A 14,904-nucleotide genomic window follows, 5' to 3' on the forward strand; every position below is an offset into this window, starting at 1 on the left:
TTCGGACATATTTCTGTAAGTTACAGGTCTACAATTTAAAAAAAAAAAAATTCATGAAAACCTGTGACGCTTTTGGAACAGAAATCTAGAAATCAGTGTAACGCTCAGGTGGTTGGGGACTACCTGTATACAAATATGCATACTCTGATGTTTTATGCTGATATTATTTTAAGCCAATAAAAATAAATTGCTTATAGTTACACACATGAAAATATACACAAGGAAACCACTGACATCAGTTATTTAAAACCAAATACTTAGAGGTATTTTTGAGATAAGCTCACAAAAAGGGCTTGAGTGTATGATCCTGAGCTTTATGCACCCCTATGCATTATGCAGCATCCACTGGATGGAGTTTGTTAGACTGAATCTTGCCTTGTGAATCTTGATAACAAACAAGCAGCTATTTTCACATTGGAGTGAATGTGTGGAGAACATTTTGAGTGATTCCTATTAAGTAACAAACCATTCATATTGCTTACAATAGTGTTACAATAGTCTTGCAGGAATGCAAAGTGAATGCTGGAAGTGTGTCAGTTGTGTTTTCTTATATGTATATATATATTTATTTATACATATATGTATAACATATGCTAAGGTATGTAAGATTCAGGATATGATTCACAGGACTTGTATACCCAACCATGTGCATTGCTTTTCTTTTCCATGTGAACACTTTGTGTGCCTTTAGTAATTCAACCTGATTGTATTTCCATTGTGTTAATGCATACCAATAGCTACCATGCACTTCTCAATATCTCCCTTCAGTTCCAGATCCAGTGTCTTATTGATATCATGTTTGCTGTAAGTGGCATACTTTTCAAACACTGCACAATAAAAGAAACAAGAAACAAGTATGTTACCTAAATGCATATACACAACATAGAAATTGATTTTCTTGGTACTTATTGGTTAAATAAACAATCAGTGCTCACAAATTGTAATTCTTTCCAGCGTCTCTACAAATGAGGCTTAGTCCACCAGCAATGGCCCCCAGCCCATTTAAGATGCCTCCCGCCTATTCCAGTACCTCTCAGTCCATCCCAACCCCTGAGCAATTTAGTTCCCACAGAACTCCAATGTTTGATTTTATTGGCACAGGGCAAATTATTTTTTAAATGATGAGATGATTAATGATTCCCACTAATTGTTTACCTTTCTTTAGACGTGGAAAGCTTCGATTGCTTAAAATATTAATAAATACAGAAACATCTGCTTTCTTCTTTTTTTCTCCAGCTTCATACAAAGCCTAATAAAAAAAATCAATGTCAGCCAACCTAGTCACAACACTGGTAACACGCCTTTAAAATATACTGTAACTGCACTGTACTGCAAAAAATGATAGTAATTTATACCTTTGCATCTTGGTCAGCAAGATTTTCATTAACATAGCAATCTTCACTGCGGGTTCCCTGCAAACAGGTTTTAAAATGTTATATATCTGTTTTTTACATTTCACATCTGTAAATAAATATCACAGTATTAATAATATTATTTTTAAACTGGATTTATAAAACGCCAACATATTACGCAGTGCTGTACATTAAATGGGGGTTGCAAATGACGGACGAATACAGACATTGACACAGGAGGAGAGGACCCTGCCTCGAAGAGATTTACACACAATAGGATAGGAGATATGTAGTGGTGGGAAGTAGTGATGGTTTCAAAAGACAGAAGAAAATGGGTAGGCAAGTTTGAATAAATGGGTTTTGAGTTCTCTATTAAATGAGCAGAAAGTAGGAGCAAGCCGAATAGGACGAGGAAGACCATTCCAGAGAGTTGGGGCAGCTCTAGAGAAGTCTTGTATCCGTGCGTGTGATGAGGTTATGAGTGAGGAAGTCAGTATTAAGTCATTAGAGGAGCATTGCAGCTGCAGCATTCATAATAGATTGTAGAGGAGAGAGTCGGGTTAGTGGAATACCAGAGAGCAGGAGGTTACAGCAGTCCAGATGAGAAATATAAGCGTGTACAAGGAGTTTGGTGGTCTCAGGGGACAGGTAGGGGCAGATTTCGGAGATGTTGCGCAGGTGAAAGTGACAGGACTTGGAAATGTTCTGAATATGGGGGGTAAATGAGAGAGTCAAAGGTGACACCAAGACAACATGCCTGAGGGGAGGGCCGAATACCAGTGTTGTTAACAATAAGGAATATGTCTGGGGGAGATTTGGAATTTGAGGGGGGGATGATGATGAGTTCTGTTTTATCCAGGTTGAGTTTCAGGAATCGGTCAGACATCCATGATGAGATGGCTGACAGGCAGCACACAGCACAGTAAGGCTGATTTACTAGGGGATTTTGAGAAACTGTATTCAACAAATTGTAGCTTGGTTCCCCTTAAATACCAAGTCATGTGCTAAAAGGATAAACAGGGATTGGTTTTACACATGATTGGATACCTAAAATTTGCCTTAGTATCTCAGTGTTTTACTGTACCTTCAAAAGAGCAAGTAAGGCCTTCTGAAAATCTCCAGATGTGTCATCAATTAAATCTTTTTCAAGATCAGTTTTGAATTCTAGGACAAAAATATTGTAAAAATAAATATAACTGAAAAACATTGACATTTTAAGGACAATATTCATAACAAACCAGAGTAATTTAACTAACTTCAAATGAACTCATAGATTTGGAGCTGGAGTCTGTATTTTGTAACATACAGCTTTTATGTACTATATTGCTAATTTATTGGAAATATTTGATCCAATTACACTGTTCTAATCTTGCACTGAATTGAAATAATCTTCACTGTGATCTATTCTCTATCTTTATAAGGCAGCCTTTGGAATCTCAAAAAAATATACATATTTTAACCCTACTCAGCTATCACCATAGCATGTTAGGCTGTCAGTTTTTTATAGATTAGGTATTAGGTGGTCTTATGTAAAGTATTCTATACTCTGATACTCTGTGAAACGTTTTTTTAATAATATTGTTATACCTAGTCATTTTATAATTTTGTTTACGATGTTAAAGCAATAAAACAAAAATATATTTAATTTAATATGTCCGTGGACCCAGTACCTTCTTTGTATGCTTTTGTGATTTCCTTTATTTGCTGGTTGCTTCTTGTTACAAGGATTTCAATGATTGTGTCCTCATCTGTTCCAAGACCCTGTGAAAGATGAAAAATGTTTTTTTGCTGTAAATTTGCCCTTTAATTCATTTTAAAATCATTATATGACATTAGAGTAGCTCCCTGCCAGATAAATATTGGCCAGCTGACCCAAAGAATCAGACTTCTTCCTGGTCAAGGTGGCAGTCAAGAGAGATCTGTGTGTGACTGGTCTGAGGGGGTCCCTCATTCAGCAAATCTTCCCCAACTATCTCACCTTCCATGTGTAGCTCATTCAGTAGAGACCCAGAAGATCTGCAGACTATCAGAAACTTCTGAAAGACAGCACTGCTTTGTGTGCAGACAATACTTCTATGACATCGGCATGTATTGAGAATGATACTAATACTACTTATCCCAATTCCCAAGCACTCTCTGATGTAACAATGAAAGATATGCTTATGTCCTTAGACCAGTACCTTCATAAAGATATTTCCCTGCTATTTGACAAAATATTTAGCTCCATGCAGAATTTAGGAGCTCAAGTAGTTCACATTAAGAACAAAATGAGTGTAACTCACATTACAAAACCAGCTTTCCTCCCAGAACACACTCTTAGCAATATCCTGGAAAGAACACATTTTTACCACATCAAAGAACAAGTCATGTCCAAAGTGAGATCCCTATCCAACCTACATGAGAAATTGAAAGGTTTTTCTCAGACACCACAAAATCTTTTATTAATGGGGATACCCCACAAAATTACTGATAACCTGATAATCAGGACAGACAGTTCCAATTTGTACACCAGAAGCTGACATGCAACTTTTGAGTTCTTGGAAAATAACCCCAGATTTGGAATCTAAATCCTCCTAGTCTTCATTTCCAGTTATCTAATTGGATTGGATCTGAGCTGTGTCCTATACTCCTAACTTCCATTACGTCTGGACAAAGATGTTTTACTGCAATTAATTATGAGACCACTAGGGGGTGTTTCATTCATACCTAATCCTGATTCTCAGGCCCTGATTTCTTAAAGCTCTCCAAGGCTGGAGAGAATACACTTTCAGAAGTGAAGCTGGGTGATCCAGCAAACCTGGAATGGATCTGGTCCTGGATTCAAAACGTTTGCTGGAAAATAGCAAGGGATTTTTAAAAATCTATTCCTTGTTTTTTGGATCACCCAGCTTCACTTCTGAAAGTGTATTCTCTCTAGCCTTGGAGAGCTTTAAACAATCAGGGCCATAAAGCAGAACTTAACTCACATTACACAGTAAACAGCTGTACTTTACATAAAAGTAGAAAACCTTAAAGTCTTGACCAACGTAACGCATCCCGAGAGGCTCCAGCTGCTCCTTTTGCGCATTCCCAATCTCACTTTTATCCTTTTTTCTTCCTTTTAAATATTCATTTCCCACCTCCATTGCCGTTTATGCTCCCCATGTTATCTGACTTTTGTCTCAGATTTTTTTTAATAAAAAATATTCCTCTCAATTACTTTCCTGTCCTCCCTCCTCCCCCAATTCACTTGAAACCTATAATAATTTCCAAAATCTTTGGAAATCATTTACATCCTTGTTTTGGAATACAAACCTTCTGCATTTCTTATACATTTCTTCCTTATCACCACTTAAGGAACTACAATGACCATTCTCATCATCATATGCTCAGTAACAGACTTGAAGATACCAGCAACTCACATCAATTTGTTTATAAAAAATACCATAAAAAATATCTCCTTGAACAACAGAGGACTGACCAGTTTAGTTTTTTAAAACTATCTCTACCTCACTCTAATATTTCAATGGTCCTAATAAAAAAGCAGAGGTTTTTAGGGCCTCAATGGTACTTCAGACTTTAAACATGTAAATCATCTGGCCGACCCAGCTTGTAGATCCTTCATGCTGATCTGTGAAATGAACTCAATACTAACTATGCTGGTAAACCTTTAGGTGCTAAATGTTGGTCAATATAATTTCAGCGAGGTGGTCTCATAAAAGGAGGCCACTTCAATCTGGACCCTTCTCTAGACTCTTCCACCTTTACAAGGAAACCATCTTCCTTCTTTCTTCTCTGTATGCAAAAATGTAAGCTTTATGTTGTAAGGAGATGTCATCATGAATCAGAAAACTAATCCTTCTTTTCAACTCCTCATTCCTCATATTCCAGAATAAGTCTTTTTCTTAAAGACAAATAGACACTTCAAGTTGTTCTGTTTTAATCTACTGAAAATTTAACCTAATCAGATCATAGCCCAGTTACTATTTGTGTATCAGACACACAAACGCACCCTTCAACCAATGTCTGGAGACTGAATATCTATCTTCTAAGCAACCCTCAGTATAAACAACAGATAGAAGAAGCTTTGAAACTCCATTTTGACCTTAATCACCTTAATTAATCAACCAATTTGCTCTATGAAATGCCTATAAGCTTTCATGAAAGGTACCCCGATTAGGGGGCAGAGAGAGGATTTTACAGATGGACCAGAAACAGAGAATAAACGCAAACCATCTTCAGCCCTTTCAAACTTACTTGTGTAAGGCACGGGTACAACTTTTCTCTTTATTATTATAGAAATATGAAAATATGACTATTCCCAAAGCGGATAAAGAGTGCTCTATACCTCAAAATTTGTATCTTCCTCCTAAATTATAAGAAAATATTTTATCCTAAAGACTACTTTCTATTTTACTCACACTGATTGTTCCAGACCAAATAGGATATATTAAAGACAGCCAAGCTCCTGATGCCACTTGTTATTAACGTATGCCCAAACTTCTAAGGTACCAATATTCTTTCTAGCTTTAAATGCCAAAAATGTATTGGATAAGATATACTGGGGGTTTCTACAACAGGTGTTCATGAAGCCTGGCTTTTACGGACAGATTCTACCAGCTATATTGGTATTCTATTCATCCCACTCTGCTACAGTTTTTACAGCAGGTATGCTATCAGATGGGTTCACTATTACAAATGGAACCAGGTGGGGTACCCTCTCTCCCCTGGTATATTTGTTTATTTATAGAACATTTTTCATAATGTATTTCAGTATTAAGTTTACTAAAACCACCCAAAATCTAAATTGGAAGCTGAACTAGGGTTCTCTGTACATTTGTAACTCTGCCTGGAAACACGCTATTTTGATTACCTGGAAACATTGCACAGATCATTAGGAACTGTTCCAGAAAATCTTACATAGATGGTATTACATTCCCAGATTACATCCAGCAACTCACCTCTTTGTTGGAGAGAATGTGGAGATATAGGTTACTTACCCCGCATTCTGTGGTACTGCAGGTCTTTAAATTATTTAATGACTTATTAATGAGTAACAACTTTCATTTTCAACTGTTTCTTTGAACATATGTTTGCCTCAAAATACAATGGATACTCTCCCATTTCATAAATCATCTATGTTAAACCAATTGAACATACATTGTTCTTTTTTTTCTATATAGACAATGTTCTAATATGACAGGTCAGCTTATTGTTTGTTTACAATCCCAGTTTATTGAAATACCTATTTGAAATTAAAGGCTAAATGTAACATAAAATTTAAACGAAACCCCAAAATAAATAATTTTTATATTAGGGTACATGGAGGAACAAACAGAAAATATTCCTTAGGGCAGTTGTCCCCAATCTTTTGGAGCTCACGGACTACTCAATTCACAGACTTTGGACCACGCATGTGAGGGGAGCCGTGTGTCACTCAAAGGGGAATAAACTTCTCCCCAGAGTAACATCATGATGCCAGAACCCGCTCACTCTCCCATCGCAGGTCTGAGCCAGAGTCCAGAGACACAACGGCCCACTGTATTTAGCCTCTTTTGCGTACGGGTCTGCGCCCCCCAGCTGGGTCTTTTTCTTGACCCCGCTGGGGGGGGTGCACCGGCAAGAGGCACAACCCACCCGTCAGACCGTTGGGGACCCCTGCCTTAGAGGACGCTAGCTACCTCATTGCAAGGGTGTGGCTGTTGAGTGGGGAACCCCACACAGGTCACATGTAAAAGTGAAGGACACATGCATGCAGGGACTGTAAGCACATCGGTCTGCAGAGTCCTCCTAGAGAAAGGCATGCAAATATGGCAAAGCCTGTACTGTATTGAATCGCAAACAGTAAATACTGTCACTTTCTGACCAGAAGTAGTTGTATCTAGTAGGACAAGGTATTATTAAAATACATCACAAACAACATCACGCTACATCTATAAACAAAATACCTTAAGTGCAGCTTTAAGCTCATGAGCATCAAACTTAGCAGGAGTTTTTAACAAACCCAGTATAAGCGATTCAAGTTTACCACTTAGTGCTTTCTTCAGGTCGTCTTCCAAATTCTGCAAAAATGAACACAATATTAGAAATATATCAGTTTAGCTAAAGTTTTCAGTATTCAGTATTCTTGGTGAATCAGGAAATCTATGTTCATACTGGCCATGAGGTTGTGATCTTGTTACCGCTTCCTCATGCTAATGAACTGCTGACTCAGGGAAGACACTACAAGTAACTTCTCCCTGAGGCAACCTAAAAAATAAATGCTTGCAGCAGTAAGTGGTATTCCAAAAACATGTATTTAGGTGAATTGGCTTCCCCTCAAATGAACTTTAGACTGTGATAATGACATATTATTGAGGTAGGGACATTAGATTGTGAGTACCTTTGAGGGACAGCTAGTGACATGACTTTGTAAAGTGCTGCATAATATGTCGGCGGTATATAAATACTGCACAATAAAAATAATAATAATTGCAGCTGTCAAATGTGCAGATGCTGATTATTTAATGACCAGCACTGTGCTGCGAGTGACCAAGCAGCTGGAAGGGTGCCTGCAACTGGGAGGTGCGCAGGATTGCTCAAGTCTGAACCTAGCCTAAAGGACTTCATTTATAAATATTTATTATGACTGTTAACTATCCTAAGGCTTCATTTACACAAGTGGCTGAGTGGACATTTTCCTAGCAGTTTAAAAACATTAACTTACTGGACTCAATGGGAATACCAAAGATATTTAAACAAGTGATCATATCGACATCTGTGAAACTTTTATAAGTGACCTAGCTAATGTGTGGTAGAAAATCGTTGCAAGCAGCATCTCTTCAATGGAGGACAGACAGTAAAGGTCTGATACATTTCTAAAATACATTACTAAAATATGTTTACTTTGGTAAACTTTGGCATCTAGGAGGAAAAGCATAAAGGAAAAGGCCCAGGATTCTCTAATTATTTCTTCACCCTCAATAGCCAGCCTTTTTACCGTAGAATAACCACTGGAAAATACACTTAGCAAACACCAAATAAATACAGAATAAACGCTGAAATAATGCTAAGCCTAAACAGCTGCACAATACAACCACATATATTTAACATAATAACAAGAAATCTTGTTTCCAAGTCATACATTACATTTTTGGACTGTCCATGCAATGTTAAATATTTACATGTTTGGTTCACCAAGTATTCACCTATAACCAGTAGGATAGCATTAATTTATTATAGAGCTAGAAAAATGGTATTTAATATCAAAGTAAAAGTGTTATCACTCAAACCCAAGCAACATACAACAGATGCAGGTGATACAAAGGGGTTATGATATTCTGGAGTTATCATTGTTTGGTTATTCATTACCTTTCCAGTTTGCTTTTGGTAAGCGGCTTTAATTTCTTGGCGTTGTTCATTGGTTCTTTTTGTTAAAATGTCGATAATAGTTCCCTCATCAACACCTAAAGTCAAATATAATCATGAAAAAAAAATTACTCATACTAGATCAATAGTGTTAAATTGGTAATCCCCAAAAAAGCATCAAGTTATACTTTCATGTATTATGGACATGTGACTTCAACAAAACATTAAGAATAGTTTTTTTCTTTCATTTTTTATGTTACAAATATGTGGTATTTGGATTTATTTTATACCTTGCATAACATACTGTATGATATGCATAATTCTGTTATTTCATTCATTAGTTCTTCCTAAATTAGGCTGTAGAACAGTACATTTGTGATAATAATAAATGCAAGCTTGTAAATTACCTTAGATAAGGTAGCACTGACAGCAAAATAAGAGATGTTTTTAGGTTTCATCACTAAAACATAGAACAAGGTAGCAAGTTAGCAACCAATCTGGATTTACCCGTGAAGGGAATGGAAAGCTGACTGGTTACTAGGGCTCCAATAAAAATTTGCAATTAGCTATGGATTAGTGATAATGTGAAATATTTCACACATTGCTAGTCAAAGTTGTACCCTGATTTGCTTTGTGTTATAGACATATTGTTTTCTATACTGTCTACATCCAGGCTCTTCGTGGACAGCCCTAGCTACAAATGTGCACTATGAGGGGACATCTCTGTATATAGATTGGAATAAAATGATAAATGCATATTTAATCATTGGGAAACATTGGAGGAGACCCTTCTATAATACAAAGAAAAAAAACTTAGGGCTGTCTATGAATATCAGTGCTGTTTGTCTAACTCCACTAGGATGTCAAATACCATGACAGCTAACATTTACACAAATTGATTTTATTTTTCCCCTATTAAACAAATATTTTAAAAACACCTTGGATATAATATTTTACAATAATTTTATTGGCACTTCCCTTGATTAATTTTTTGAATGTTAGCAGTGACAGACATTTTTTGCTCCCACTAGAGTCATACTAAAGACAATGTAGCTTTCCTGTTTTTAGGTAGGTACTATACTAAAGGTAGGTTTATACTTGAATGGGTTTATTGTGTATTATTATGGGTAAGTTTGTGTATATACTGCACATATTTAGTATATAGTAAAATGGAATATATGTTATTGTTAGATTAATCTGTCTTAACCAGGTTTCAATTATCTTAATAATACTTAAATTAATAATAAATTGTCAAATGTATGTATAATCCAATATGTTTCTAGGATCTGTTACCAATTGGTATGGCTGGTAATTGTATGATAATTATACACCCTGAAGCTGAAAATGCATACCTTTTGCTTTAATTGCCTTCTCCAGTGCACTGGCATCCTCTGCAGGATTGGTTCTAGTTTTTGGCCAGTTTGCTCCACCTTGTACTTCATTTGCATCCTAAGGGTATTTTGAAATGAACAAATTACTAAAAAAGGCCAGATCCCTTTAACAGAAAAATAGTTTGCAATGTTTTAAAAAATGTATGTAGGTTACATTATAAATATTCATGAGGGCAGCTATGCTAACTAATAAGCAAAGTATAATTATGTTTTTTTAAGTTTTTTTAATTTTGACTCCTGCCAGTAACATACTTTTTGCCACATGGACAGTTTTGGAAAAGCAGCTTTACCAATGTAGGTCAAAAAGTGTGATAGGACTACAATACTTTCTGTTTACCACATCCTTATCATAGGAGCATTCTGTAATATACAGAAAGAATTCAGAGAAGCTTGATAACATTATTATTTAATGCATTGTTACTAGCTCCCTTCCCGATGATTAAAGCCAAGCCGACTGGGTTTCTGCCAGACATTTATTTGTATGCACTCATTAAACAGATAACAAACCACTTAGTAAATTTATCAGAACAAAAAGAAGAGACTAGGAGAAGTTCAATCTTGGGGTTTATATATACTTTAACAGGGCTATCTTCTAAATGCTATCTACCAGATCCAAGCCAATGAAACCTGCTACCCACACATTTATCACAAATGTCACAAATTGTGGGTTAACCAAATAAAAGCAAAAACAATTGCAGGCATTTGCAATCCACCTCTATGCCATTTCTCAATCCAAATTGAAGTTGATGAAACTGATGGAAATCATCCAAGTTTCCCAATACAATTGCCAATAATATGTTCAATATATGTATGAATGTACTAACTTTGCACATGATCTGTTTTCCTGATCAAAAATGCAGCAGAAAAACAACTCACATAAATCTAGTTTTGTTCATAAACCTTTTCGGTATATCTGAATGAATAATACAGCTTCACTTACAGTGCAGGTCTCTTTTATTTGTTGGCTGGCCTGCAACATTTGTTGAACCACAGAGTAAGTTGATTGTTGCTCCATTTTCTGAAACAGTAAATGAGATGCATTAGTAGAGTATATAAGATAAGGAATCATAAAAACTAATTATTCATTGAATAAACCACGGCAGAGAGAACAGACCAGAGCCTGCAAGTTTGCAACATACGAGAAAGCAGACAGAGGTACAAAGGATATCATATAAACCATTTTTTCCAAATTTATTGCAACTCTTTTTGGGCACTCCAAACACCCTATGATTTTTGTATTGATCACCAGTATCCTTTTATTAGGCAGAACATTTTTATTGTAACTTAAAAAAACCTAACAAATCCATTAGCAGTACCGAGTAACAGACCTCAAGTCAGAATGTTGGGTTTAAATATATTTTCCACCCCCCCAAAAAAAAATCAACACACAATAAAATAAATAAAAACAATTTTTACCTTATTTGCCTAGCGTCTGATCATGGCTACTAGGTGAGACTGACACTATAGGTGTTCTGGGCAGGTTTCAGGTAAGCTGATAACTTTTTATATCACAAACAAGCTCCTGCACAGTGCTAATTTTGGGATCATTGGCTTTTCCCACGATTTTAATGTAAGAGCCACGTAAAGAGGCTTGGATACATTTTTACAGGGGCTAAAAGTGTGGACCTTGTATTTTGATACCATATTTGCTTTTAAAAGCAGTCTAATCCAAAAAGGAAACACATACAGTATTAACATTAGCTATTAGGATTTCCAACTATTTCACACAATCACAAAAATATAAAAAAAAGCTTTCAATACACTTTATTTGTAGCTGATTTGGACCTTGGACACGGAGCCACAAGTTTGGTAAGCCTTTGTCTCAATTCTCTTCTTTTATCACCAAAGTACCCACCTAAGCATGGATGTGTCTATTTCCAGTGCGCTCTAAAAATAAGGTCTACTTTGCCCCTGCAATACTTTTATTCTGATTTTAGATTTAAGGTCAAATCACTTCCCGATTTGGGGATGGTTGTGGTGACACAGGGAGGCTAGAAGGTCAAACAAGGCCAAATGTGGAAACTCTTTGAAGGTCACCACAAAACTAAAGATAGTATAACTTAGAACACAGAATGTATAAATCTCCACTATGAATAATTCTGAGCAATCTGGGTTGAGTGTCAAAATATTAAAAACAGTTTGCCCATCTCTGCAACAGATTTGTGCCTTCCATATACATATAATTTTCTGAGTGCTTGTAAAACATCACACTGCCAAAGACCAAAGCAGCAGTAAAAAAAGAAAAATTGGCAGATCTTATACCAATTTATGCAGACCTTTATGCCTCAGGTTACCTGACCTTTGCACGTAATTATGTTCAATATGAAGCTGTTATTGTACTAAATTTTTAATATTTATTACTTTAAATAAATACAACATGGCCCAAATATATCGTATTTGGTCTTTTTTTCCTTTATATTCCGTCTATTATCGGCTTCCTGTAGTTTTACATATATTGATAAATAATATAATATTATCTTTGGCATCTTTTCAGTTCCTAAGGCTTACTTTAGGTTATTTTTTTATCTTATAAATTTAAATATGCAGTGCATTTATATTTGTCTAACACTGGGGCACACCCTTGGCTTTATTGTATCTTCTTCCTCTGAAACAATAGCATTTTTAAAATTATTTTATAGGCGTTTCTCATGGTTTTTATTGCATCACTAAGGGGATAACTGAGTCAGCTAAGGGAAATATGCACAAAAGCTGCCTCTGTAAATTTCAAGATTACTATGCAAGTCATGTTAGTAATTACATAACTAGATAATTTAACATGAGGCACCTTGCATTTGAATTGCTAGGTAAATTGTGTTAATAGGGTTTCAGTAGCATAACTACACCTGGACTTAAACTTGTAAAATGTATTTTAAAAAATCTTAAAAGTTTGGCTAACATCAAACCTTCTTTTAACATTTTTTGCAGTTTTATTTTTGGTTGAATAAAGTAGATAATAGGTAAATACATAACCATTGTTATGTTTTGTCAATTATTGTGTTTTTTCCCTTTATTACCATCTTGAAAGGCAACAGAAAGAGAGATCCCTATAAAGAAGGAGAGTACACCCCTTGAAGATTTTTTATTTTTGTTGCATAGACAACTGAAAATCTTACATGTACAAATTATATATTTATCAGCAAAAATAAAGAGGGCGAATCTGCTCAGCATGGAGTCAAAAGAACAAATCTAAGAGAATTAACGTTTTTAATTCTGGGAGTTTTAAAGAGAGAAATGTAACTTTTTTGTTACTCTTAAGGTTAATAGGTCTAGTAGAATTCTCTGCCCCTTCTTCTAATAAAATGAATTAGTAATATAAAGTTTGATTTCTATCTAAACGAAGACTATGCTTCATAAATTGTAAAGATTAGGTTTGCAGAAAAATTTAAAATAAAGCTGGGAAAATGTCAGGCTAATGATTCACCCCCTTGAATGGTCTCCCTAATCCTTAACACGTATTCCTAAATGCCTTAAAGTATTTAAAACAAACTTAAGAAAAACAGAGAGGCTACCACTGCATAACACCTTCTGAAATTAGTTATCTGTCTGTTTATACCTTTGAAAATTTACTGTCCTAGAACAGGAATTCTGCCTGTACAATCAGAGAAAATTCAGAAAGTCATAGCATCGGATCTTTATTTTAGGTCAATGTGTCAGTTAATATTGACGCCTAACATCTGGGCAACTTGTATTTCAAATGGAGAGTTCCTAAAATCAGCTTCTGTAACTTTTAGGATAGGCTAATATTAAAATGGTAATATTCAGGCAATTTTTTCCATTTCTATGTTTTACTCATTTAAAGTAACTCGGTTCTTGCAACATCTAAACAAAAAGATGATGACAATTATGAATTCCAGACGCTGAAGGTGTCAATGTAGCCTGATGGTAAGTATATATGCATTTGGATTTAGGACACTTATTCTAGTCTAGTGCAAATCCTAAATTAAAAAAATGCAAAAAGCCCCAATGACAACAATTGAAGTGATTCAATTTTTAGGAACATTTATGAACAATATATTTTTCAATACACACAAATAAAAGCAGAAGGTAACTAAACCCGAATCTCATGTTTCTGTGATAACAATAAAACAATTTCACATTCATTGTGGCAAAGTAAGCAGTTAGTTCAGTGGATTTCTGCATTGACTCTAAAACTGACTATTTAGTATTTCAAAAAAGAACAAAAAATTACAATGTTCTATTCTGGAGTTTGTTCTTCTATAAGGACTTAGATTCATTGTGACACACATAAATATAAATTTCCTTTGGAAAAGCAAACTATGGAAAAAAAAGCTTACCAACAATAAAATATACCTTTTCTGCAAGATCTGTGTGCTGCCTTGCCTTCAGATCAGAGATTCAGAAGTTATAATCTGTAAAAGAAAGACCCATGTTTTTTATAATTCTTTTGGACCACACCTAAAGGAAAAAAAAAAACAGAACATGTTTATTGGGTATGACACAGACTTGATTAAGCAGTCATTCATGTTAGGAAAGGCAACATGCTTTTAGTAACCAACATACAATAGACAAAGAAAAAACATGTACGTGTAATTTTTTGTATTTTTTTAAATCCAACTCTAGACAAAACATTTTTTAAATAAACTTTGAATAAATACAAACATGTTTTTATTGTTGTCCATGATTATGTTGTAAGAACATTCACATAATTTTACATAATTTCCTGCCTCTGACAGAATCTGACAGCAGGACAGGAAGTTGGGGTAGTGGTGGTTGGCATCAGACAGCCTGGACAGAGTTTCTAACTATTCAAAACTTTACTGAAAAAATGGTTTGCAAACGTTTTTGTCCCCAGCGACCTTAGTCAGTGTCTTGAA

At 35.3% G+C, this 14,904-nt stretch overlaps 1 protein-coding gene across 2 annotated transcripts in view; it reads right to left on the reverse strand.

Annotated features, from left to right (window-relative positions):
• The window catches only part of LOC140325983 (annexin A1-like), a 20,745-nt gene extending 6,260 nt beyond the window's left edge, over positions 1 to 14,485 (reverse strand). Inside the window, exons 1-10 of one of the 2 annotated variants that reach the window (XM_072404145.1) lie at positions 14,381 to 14,485; positions 11,010 to 11,087; positions 10,031 to 10,127; positions 8,682 to 8,776; positions 7,280 to 7,393; positions 3,023 to 3,113; positions 2,437 to 2,516; positions 1,356 to 1,412; positions 1,156 to 1,249; positions 732 to 827 (exon numbers count right to left, since the gene is read on the reverse strand). In XM_072404145.1, coding sequence (XP_072260246.1) covers positions 732 to 827; positions 1,156 to 1,249; positions 1,356 to 1,412; positions 2,437 to 2,516; positions 3,023 to 3,113; positions 7,280 to 7,393; positions 8,682 to 8,776; positions 10,031 to 10,127; positions 11,010 to 11,084 — 799 coding nt within the window. In that variant the 5' untranslated portion in view covers positions 11,085 to 11,087; positions 14,381 to 14,485. Of the gene's footprint in view, positions 1 to 731; positions 828 to 1,155; positions 1,250 to 1,355; positions 1,413 to 2,436; positions 2,517 to 3,022; positions 3,114 to 7,279; positions 7,394 to 8,681; positions 8,777 to 10,030; positions 10,128 to 11,009; positions 11,088 to 14,364 lie in introns of both variants that reach the window. The other variant, XM_072404146.1, reaches the window with a different exon arrangement.
• Positions 14,486 to 14,904: the final 419 nt, after the last annotated feature.

Source organism: Pyxicephalus adspersus, chromosome 3 (genome assembly GCF_032062135.1).
Source record: "Pyxicephalus adspersus chromosome 3, UCB_Pads_2.0, whole genome shotgun sequence".
Classification (NCBI taxonomy): domain Eukaryota; kingdom Metazoa; phylum Chordata; class Amphibia; order Anura; family Pyxicephalidae; genus Pyxicephalus; species Pyxicephalus adspersus.